Genomic DNA, 9,853 nt, shown 5'->3' with positions numbered 1-9,853 from the left:
TTATCCTATCTTTGGAGGTCAGAGGAAAGGCAGGCTGCTTCTCAGCAGAGTTTGTTTCCCTTGACTTCAAAGGTCAAGGTGCTTATCAGCTAAGTTCCCTTTTTCGAGCTCCAAAGTCTGTAGGTCCCTGTTGGGGAGGGGGGGAAGCTGCTGCTGTTTGGAACCCTAACACTTTGTATTATTTTCTTTGTTTTTATGTGATACTCATTAAAGGAAAAACCACCAAAATTTTATTAAAATCCCAAATAGATATGCACCCAATTCAGCAACACCCATTTTTCAGAGACATTCAGATTTAAAATTATAGATTGACTCCAACTTCAGTTCCTCATTCTAATGAATAAACAGGTCATCCAGACAAAAACTAAACAAAAAAAGGGGAGTTAAATTATTTTTTAAATCAAATGACCCTACCCTGCAGGCATTTAGAAAACATTTCATCCAAATACCAAAGACTACACTTTCTTCTTAAAAATTCCTAGAATAGTATGACAATGAGAACACAACATACCAAAACCTATGGGACACAATGATGGTCATCCTAACAGGAATGTTTTCAGTACTAAGTTCTTACATCCTCAAACTGGAGAGATCTCATATCAGTCATTTAATGATTCACCTGAAGGCCTCAGAAAAACAAGAACAAACAGCACCCGTAAGACTAGATGGGAGGTGATAATGAAAATGAGGGCTGAAATCAATGAAATACAAAGGGAAAAAACAGAACAAAACAATAGAAATAATCAATGAGAGGAAGAACTGGTTCTGTGAAAAGATTAAGAATACTAATAAACTTTAGCCAATTTAACCAAAAGAAAGAGAGAACTCAAATTAATTAAATCAGAGATAAAAAAAAAAAAAGGAAGCATTATCAGCAGGGTGTGGTGGTACACACCTTTAATCCCAGCACTTGGGAGGCAGAGGCAGGCTGATCTCTATGGGTCCAAGGCCAGCTTGGTCTAAATGGCAAGTTCCAGACCACGTGGTGCTACAGGGAGACACTGTCTCAAAAAGACCCTCTTCCCCCTAAAAAAAAGAAGCATTATAACAGATAATGAGGACATTCAGAGTACCATAAGAACATAAAACTTGCATTCCACTAAATTATAAAATCTTAAAGGTAATGAATTTTTAGATATGTATAACCTACCAAAATTAAACCAAGATGAAGTATACCATTGAAACAGACCCATAACAACCAATAAGATAGAAGTAAATAAAACCCTTTCAAGTAAAAGAAACCTAGGACCAGCTGTATACAGCAAAAAATTCTACCAGACATTCTAAGAACTGATACCAGTATGTATCAAATCATTCCAAAAGATAGATAAGGAAGGAATACTTCCAAATTCTTTTTATGAAGCCAGTATTACTATTAAGGCTAAAATCTTTTGTGATATAATGGTAATTAAGAACTTTGGAGCAGGAAAATCCTGAGACAAGAGATAGGTATGGGGGAGGAGAGCAGGAGACCCCCCCAACACCTGCTCCCTATGGTTGCCCAGGATGGAAGTCTTTGTTTTCCAAAGCTTTCACCTGTAACCTTTGCTACCATATATACCTTGCTTAATTGTCACATGTACCATTTTACTTATCTATGTGCTGTTTTGCCTTTTGCTAACATTTCCTCATTTATGAATATAAAAGCCCCCCAAAACTGGAGGAAGCTACTGGCTCCCTGACAAAAGGATCCGTGGATCAGTATGTCTGCATAAAATTATGAAACTCCCACTCTTCACCTGCCTTTGCTGTTGATTTCAGATTTTTCTGTAACATTACATTGATGATAAAACCAGACAAAGATCTGAAACAAATAACAAACAAACAAACAAACAAAAAAACCCAGAAAATTAGATGCCAGATTTGATGATGAACATAGGCATATTCTCAATAAAATACTTGAAAACAGAATGCAAGAGCACGTCAAAAAGATTAGCCACCATGATTAAGTCTCCTTCATTCCAGAAATGAAGGGATGTTTCATTATACATAAATCAGCAAATATACCCACCACAGAAATAGACTCAAGTTCAAAACCATATGATCATCACATTAGATACAGAAAACACCTTTGAGTTCATCTATTCATGAGAAAAGTAATGGAGAACTTGGGGATACAAGTGACATACCTCACCATATTATGGCAGCATAGAGCAAGCACACAGACAGCATAGAATAGAGAAAATTCAAAGTATTTCCACTAACATCAGTGGGGTGGTTTGAATGAAAATGTCCCCCATAGGCTCCAAGTATTTGGACATTTTGTCCCCAGATGACAGCACTGTTTTGGGAGATTTTAGAAGGTTTGTCTATCCTGGAGGAAGCATGTCACTGAGGTTGGGCTTAGAGAGCTCTTAAGCCTTGCCAGATCTCCAGTCTCTTGCTTCCTGTGCCTATGTGATAATGTGAGAGCTTAGCTTCTGCTGCTCCTGCTCCAGCCACCTCCAGCCACCATGCCTCCCTGCCATGATGGACTGTAATTCCCCTGGAACTGTAAGCTCAAATAAACAGTTTCTTCTATAAACTGTTTGGGTCAGTGTTTCTCTCACAGTGAACAGAAAAGTGACTAATACAATCAGGAATGAGACAAGGACATCCATTCTCTCCATTCCTGTTCAATATAATAGTTGAAGTTTTAGCAACAACAAGAAAGGAAATACACTCTAAAAGGAAGAAGTCACAGTATCTCTATGTATAGATGTTATGATTCTATATATAAAGGACACTAAAGAATTCCACGGAAAACTACCAGAGCTGACAAACACATTCAGCAAGGTAACGACATAAAATTAATACACATAAATGAGTCACACTCATATACAGCAACAGCAAACATACAGTGAAATAAAGCAGCTAAATAACCTCATGCATGAAAGCCTCAAAAACCAGCCTTCCATTACCAGGCATTGTGACCCCCACTTCCCATGTAGTGATTCTTTAGTCAGAGGGCAATTGGTTATTCTCACCAACAGTCAAGGCACTGATGCACTTGGGGGCATTTCACACTTTCCAAAGGGTTTCTGTGGGCATCCTTTATTCTTGTTAATTATACCTCATCCCAAACTTTCATTTCCTCAGAGACCTGCCTCCCTTCTTGCTTATATCTTTCCACCCACAATATTTCTCCTCTTTACTTCCTTTTTATCTATGTTCTACATTCTGACCTCCCTTAGGCTAACGCCTTCATATTGCCCTCCCTGTTTCCTGGCTTCCACATGTACTCCATGTTAGACACAGCACACTGAAGATTTTAAGCCAGGATCCTCATAAGAGAGAAAACATGAAATATTTTTGCTTTGGGGCCTGAGTTAACTCACTTGGAACAACATTTTTTCAATCCCATCCGTTTCCTGCTTCATAATTCATAAGGCTCATTAACATTTCATTGTGTATTTGGAACACAGGTTCATTATTCATTCATCAGTACAACATCTGAGTTAACTCCATTTCCTAGCTATTATGAACAGAGTAGCAATGAACATAGATGTTCAGGTGTCCATTTGGAGGAGGGCAGAGTCTTTTGGAATATGCTTGGAGTGATTTAGCTGGGTAGTATGTAGTTTTATTTGTAGGTTTTTTGGGTTTTTTTTTTTTTTATAGAAACTGCCAGAGTGATTTCAAAAGTGGTTGCATTAGTGCATACATTCACCAGCAGTGTACAGTAGTTCCCATTCAATGGACAGGAGGCTTCCACTTTAGCTAAGGAATTATTGGCAGTTGATCACAGCTAGGTGAGTAAGAGTTGATCTTCTCTAAGGGACAGTGGGAATGTTGCAAGGTAGGCTAAACACACTCCAGTGGATGTACTTACACCAAGACAGATGGGTACACAAACTTGACTTGATAGGCTTTAATATGTAAGACAATGCATGAAATCCTGTGGGAGGGCTATGCAGATAGGGGAGGTCTAAATATGATTAAATGTAGTATATGAAGTCCCCCAAACTTTAAAACAAATACTACCCAGCTAAATCACTCCAAGCATATTCCAAAAGACTCTGCCCTCCTCCAAATGGACACCTGAACATCTATGTTCTTTGCTACTCTGTTCATAATAGCTAGGAAATAGTTCCCATTTCTCCACATTCACAGCAGAATTTTTTGTTATTGGTATTCTTTCTTGATGGCAGCCATACTGAGTTGGGGGAGACGGAATCATAAATCTGCATTCTCCTTGTGGGTAAGGACGAGAACAGTGTCTAAAGTGTTACCCCAACATTTCTATTTCTTCTTTTGAGAACCTCCTGTTTAGATCTGTAGACAGTTACATGTTTTCTTGCTGGTGTTGACTGAATTCTTTGAATATTCTCATCAATGATCTCTGAAAAGCATTGCTGCTGAAGTTTCTCTCCCACTCTGTGGGCTGCTTCATCACTGTATGAGTTTCCTTTGCTGTCCCATTTGCTGATTCTGGGTCTATTCACTTTTCTGCTGCATTTCTAATCAGAAAATCATTACCTATATTTATCTGGTGAAGAAAATGCCCCACATTTTCTTTCTTTCTCCCCACCCCCACCCCGTTTGGGACACATTTTGTTACAAAATGAACAAAACACACCACTTCATGGTCAATCTAGAAGGGATGAATGGGTCACTGGTTAAAAGCACCTACAGCTCTTGCAGAGTTCAGTTCCCAGCATCCATATTGTGTGGCTCACAACCACTTGTAACTCCAGCTCCAAGGGATCTGAGGCCCTCCTCTGGCCTCCACAGGCTCCACCTGCACACATGTGGGACTCTGCACAGACACACATACACAAATAAAAGTTAAAAAGTTTAAGCTTCCCTCTAACAAACTCCCTACCCAGTTTTTGTCACCTGCAAACCTTGTAATCTTGTAGCATCCAATCACTCTGTTCTAAAGAAATATTGGAGTTCTACTGGCAACGTGCTCCAGCTATCTATTTTTAGTGACTGAGCTATGGCTTGGACCCCCTATGTCATGTGGTGGCACATGTGAGACTCAATTCTACTCAGTCTGATTTTTCTTTCCAATTGCACCCCAAACTCACCTTCTCTCCATCTTTACACCTACCTCTCCAGTGCACCTTCATTTTTCTTTCTTTTTCTTTTTCGGTCTTTTTGAAACAGGGTTTTCCTGAAGCCCCACCTGGCCTACAACTCACTATGTAAACCAGACTGCCCTTGAACTCACAGCGATCTGACTGCCCCTACCTCCGGAGTGCTGGGATCAAAGACATGTGTCACCACACCTGGCATATCTTCATTTTTCTATTTTGGTGTGTGCTATTTGATACTTGTTTTTCTGCACCTTGATCTCAACTTGAAATCTTCCGTTGACTGAACTCTTCAATTTTTTCCCCCATTTCAACCCGAGGCTTACTTCTCTGTCCATTCCAGTCACCTTCAGTACTCATACTAAACCTGAGGGTTTTATGTGTGTGAAGGTTTCATGTAGCCCAGGCTATCCTCAAACTTGTTATGTAGCTGAGGATGACTGTGAACCTCTGATCCTAATGTCTACCTTTCAGGTGCAGGATTACAGGCCCTCGGATTCTGTGGTGCTGACACCCAAGTCAGGGCTTCTTGCAGGGTACCAAGCTCCCAGTGAAGCTACTTCAGCTGCCCTAAAGTGAGTTCATTGGCTTTCATGTTCAAGTCCTGAACTCTCCTCCACCCAGGCTGAGTGAGGCTATTCTCCCTACAGTTCCCTCAGGCCACGTTGCTCTTTTTCTTCTACCCTAGTCCTTACCCCATTTGCTCACGTTTCTCCTGGAGGATACTAAACTCCGGTGATGACAAACTGCGGCTTATGTCATCCTTGGATGCCATCACTTCGTAGGTGTTTGGCGTCAACGCATCCTGGATGTGGTGAGGGAAGAATGAGGTTAGAGCAGAAGCCTAGTGTGGTAATTCAGGGATTCTGTGGCGCTCCTCCCCCTCTCCAACCTCAGATCCCACAGGGAGGACTCGTCGTGTCCCCGCCCCCTGGCCTGGGCCTCAGCAATCCTGCTGAGTCATCTCTGCTCCACAGCCCCATCAGCCCCCAGGACTCCACCTTTAACCCTGTGCTACCGGCAGAGGGCGACGCAGCCTGTGCGGCACTGCCCTGCAGTGGCCTGCGGACCGGCAGGGGGCGGCCTGGGCATCCCGTGGGCCTCAGCAGCCTCACCGACCCCCAGGCCCCGCCGTCCCCTAGGGCTCTGGTGTCACTTCACAGCCGCCATCCTGTCAGGCCCCACCGTCCCATAGGTCTCACCATCTCACCAGTGACGGGCCAGGACCCAGGCGACCACCAACGCGGGTCCCGCCCCTCCAGGAACAGGGCTCCTCTCCTGGGCCAGAGCTGCTCTCCTCCTGCAAGGACTAGTTTGTCAGCCCCCTGGGCAGTGCTACTTCCGGCCCTGGGTGACTTGGCGCCTTCTGAGGGGACTGGACACAGGTCCTGTCAGGCGTCCGCGCAGGCTGCACTTCAGCTTGTCCCTCAGGTCCCCGTGGCTCCTAGAGTCGGGGAAGACGCGCCGCCCCCGCCGGGTGCTGTCCGCGCCTTTCCCGGCAGAGCTGCGCTTCCTCCTCGGCCGCCATATCCCGGCCCGAATGGCCCCGGCGGAGCAGGTGAGTGTGGGGGAGGGGATGCTGACGGGGCTCTGCCCAGGTGCTGCTGCTGGAGCTGAGGGGACAGGTCAGCGCCTCCTTTCTGGCCGGTCGGGTCCAGTCCTGTCCGGTCCCGCCCAGCCTACCCCGGCAGTGGTCTCGGCCCTTCCTGCGTCTTTCCAGCTGTTGGGAAGAGGCTGCGCGGGGAGGGCCTCGAGCACGCAGAGCTCCGGGAACTGCTGAGCCGTTGGGGACGAGATTCACTCCGTGATCCGTCGACCTGTGGATCTCGTTTTGTGCCAGAAGTATCCCGTTTTTATTACTGAGGTCCGAAGTACACAACTTAGGCATTCTGCTGACTCCTACCATATTGTTTTTGCGCAGATTTGCTTTGTTTTTGTTTTTTTTCCTTTATTGATATTAATTTTTAAGATGTTTTCTGTGTATTTATGAAGAACGCACTGGCATTTCATGGGATTGCATCGAATCTCTAGATTGGTTTTCTTAGGATGGCCAGTTTCACAAGATTAATTCTTCCAGTCTTTGAGTGTGGAAGATCTCATCGTTTGGTGTATTCTTAAATTTCTTTCCTGGGTGTCTTAATGTTTTCAATGTAGAGTTCATTTGTATCCTTTAGTAGTTGGGTTTATTCTTAGGTACTTTATATTTCTTTGTAGCTCCCGTGAATAGGATTGATTATTTGATTTCTTTTTCCATATGCTTGCAATGGTATACACAAAGGCTATGGATTTCTATATGTTAATCTCCTATCCCCTGACACATTGCTGAAAGTGTTTGTCAGCTCTAAGAGTTTCAGGTGGACTCTTTAGGGTCTCTGAGGTGCAGAATCATGTCGTCTGTAAACAGATACTTTAACTCCTTTTACTTTTGTGTGTTTTATTTTCTTATAGCTGTGGAAAGACTTCCAGCACTCTGTTGACTAGGAGAGGAGTGAGTAGACACACTTGTCTTGTTGGATGTGGAGGAAATGCTTGTTATAAAGCTTACATGATTTAAAAGAACTTTCCATGCATCTCTAGCCTTTTGATGAGGTTGATCGTGAAGGTATGTTGACTTTTCTTGAAGATATTTTCTGTCTGTTGACATAATCATAGTCAGTGGACATGAGTATTGGAACAGCATCATGCACAGGTACTTGGATGCTTCTTAAATATGAGAACAAGAATTCCTCTCTAATGGTGCAATTGCAGTCCTGGATATATACTGAAAAGAAAGGAATTAAATATGGGCTAGAGATATATACGCTCCCTAATGACTGCAGCACTATTTACAAAACACTGAGTCAACTAAAATGTCCATTAACATATGAGATTTAATAAAATCCATTTTTGAAAAATAAAGAACAAGTTCATCATAGAAAAGCATTGAATCTTCTCATGTGTGGCACCATGACTGATCTGCTGTCCATTATGTTAGGTAAAGGAAGTTGAAGCACACAAGCACTGCATCTCACCCATAAGAAAAATTGTGAATAAATGATAGATGACAGAGGCTGAAGATATAATAGTGGTTACAGTGAATGAGGATATATGGGCAATCAACAGAAGCAATACTATTTCTTATGAGATAACTAATTTTGAAAGTTGTGTGCCACAAGTTGAACATAGTCCTACAATGCCTTTTATATCTTAAAATTGTTAGAAAAGATGAGTTTGGATCTTTTTTACCATACTGTTTGGTAAAAGTGTAACATGTGGATATTATTATATATATAAAAAACATAAAAATTTGCCAGATACCCCATAAATAGTTAAAACATGCTGTCTTCCTCAGAAAATTAATAATCTCTAAAATTCAAAACCAACTAACCCTGAAATTCAGGTATTTAAAGAAATACTTGTATTTGTGCCTCCACCACAAGGTAAGTGTAAGCATTAGAGCTATTGCAGTTAACAGTCCCAGGAAAAGGTGAGGCTGATGTCAACACAAGTCATTCTGGCTGATAGCCGAGTTCAACTTCTCTATTCCATAGGATGAAAAATCTGCTGGTCTGCCTTGCCTGGGTAAGGAGGTCAGTGCAGCCCTATTCCTATGAATACGGTAGAAATCGTCAACCTGGTTGGCAGGGCAGGTGACTAGATGACAGGAAAGCAGAAACTTATACTGTGGTTTCATCCTGCGTATCTGCTGTGACAGCAGACAGTGAATTTGACCTAATTTTGTTTTCTGAAGTGATTCTTCCTCCTGTTATATTGGCAGGTTCAATGGATTTTCTGTGAACTTAAAAGAATTTTTTCCAAAGAACGTTGGGTTTTGTATAGGTAAAACTGCCTCCAAAGGAAACTCACCAAGGAAAGAGCGATGGCTTGTGCTCAGGTAATTGTTCCCAAGGGCAAGGGCCATATGTCCTTTCCTTCTCAAAATCTTTGACATTCTGAACTTGTAGCCTTTTACTTTTCATGCATAATGAGCTTCTTTCCAAATACATTTGCGTTTTCTTCTTATGATAGTATATATTCCCTCTATTTTGTCAATTTTGTTGAGTTCTTTTGTATTTCATACAGACCATCTCAATGGTATCCTCAAGAATTCTCTTAATAGCTTTCTGCTCAGCGTGGACAGTGTATTCCTTTTACATAAATTTTACATGAATAAAACGGGGATAAAAGAAAATGTTATAAAAATAACCTGTTATAATAATTCTCCAGTGATTGCATAGTGTCCAAAATAAATGAATATTATAGGAAATATTTAAAAGGATTTTGTTACTCTCCTTGCTCTTATGGAAGAAATTACGCAGTTCATAATATTCTGCATTTAAAGCCCCCCCCCCTCCATCCATATGCTGTGCTATTGAAGAATGGGTCTTTTGTACTTATGGCACTGGTGTTAGTAGACAGCTTTTGGGGAAAGTGTCAGGCCCAACCACAGCTCATACTGCATCAGAATCTATGTTTTAACAAGATCTGCAGTTCATGGTAGTTAACATTCAAAGTTATGAAGCATAGATTAACATAGTGAGACCTTACAACTGATAAATCCATGATCTCGAATGGTGTACATGGAGGATGGAAAAAGATATTCCTATGTTGAAGGCTTAATTTTAGGTGATACACTTCTTTAATTCATGGTCTGCACATTTTGAGGATATGTTGATGTTCTTTTTTTTTAAATATTTTATTATTTTTATTTTGTGTGTATGTGTGTATTGCCTGCATGTAGGTAACTGCACCCATGTCATTCAGTGCCCATGGCAGAGGTCAGAAGAGGCTGTCGGATCCCCTGGGACTGGAGTTACGGACAGTTGTTAGCTGCCATGTGGGTGCTGGGATTCGAA

At 41.9% G+C, this 9,853-nt stretch overlaps 2 protein-coding genes and 1 long non-coding RNA gene across 6 annotated transcripts in view; 2 read left to right on the top strand and 1 right to left on the bottom strand.

Annotated features, from left to right (window-relative positions):
• Positions 1–9,853, top strand: part of LOC103745506 (zinc finger protein 160) — an 87,514-nt gene that overhangs the window by 66,892 nt on the left and 10,769 nt on the right.
• Positions 3,561–6,398, bottom strand: LOC115072767. Its single transcript, XR_003851781.1, has 3 exons — positions 6,221–6,398; positions 5,714–5,823; positions 3,561–4,738 (listed from the first exon to the last, which is right to left on the bottom strand). It is a non-coding gene; the product is annotated as an uncharacterized LOC115072767 (long non-coding RNA).
• On the top strand, positions 5,832–9,787 carry LOC103745505 (wiskott-Aldrich syndrome protein homolog 1). 4 transcript variants are annotated; one of them, XR_003851778.1, is made up of 3 exons: positions 5,832–6,576; positions 7,467–8,892; positions 9,739–9,787. XR_003851778.1 is itself a non-coding variant. In XM_008847425.3 (2 exons), exons 1-2 carry the CDS (start codon positions 5,844–5,846, stop codon positions 7,493–7,495), a joined length of 762 nt encoding a protein of 253 aa, XP_008845647.3. In that variant the 5' UTR covers positions 5,832–5,843; the 3' UTR covers positions 7,496–9,757. The 4 variants fall into 4 exon arrangements, 1 of the variants encoding a protein (XP_008845647.3); XR_003851779.1 differs by having other exon boundaries at positions 7,467–7,620; positions 8,776–9,757; XR_003851780.1 differs by having other exon boundaries at positions 7,467–7,620; positions 8,549–9,757.

This window comes from Nannospalax galili, unplaced genomic scaffold (assembly GCF_000622305.1).
Source record: "Nannospalax galili isolate Female #2095 unplaced genomic scaffold, S.galili_v1.0 scaffold4, whole genome shotgun sequence".
NCBI classification, from domain to species: domain Eukaryota; kingdom Metazoa; phylum Chordata; class Mammalia; order Rodentia; family Spalacidae; genus Nannospalax; species Nannospalax galili.
The sequence above is the reverse complement of the archived record's forward strand: the minus strand, read 5'-3'. Positions and strand labels throughout refer to the sequence as shown.

Excerpts from the sequence above, each read along its gene's own strand:
- LOC103745505 (XM_008847425.3), top strand. The coding sequence starts at position 5,844 with ATGAGGTTAGAGCAGAAGCCTAGTGTGGTAATTCAGGGATTCTGTGGC. Across the intron at positions 6,577-7,466 it reads GAATGGCCCCGGCGGAGCAG|CTGTGGAAAGACTTCCAGCA; the intron begins GTGAGTGTGGGG and ends ATTTTCTTATAG.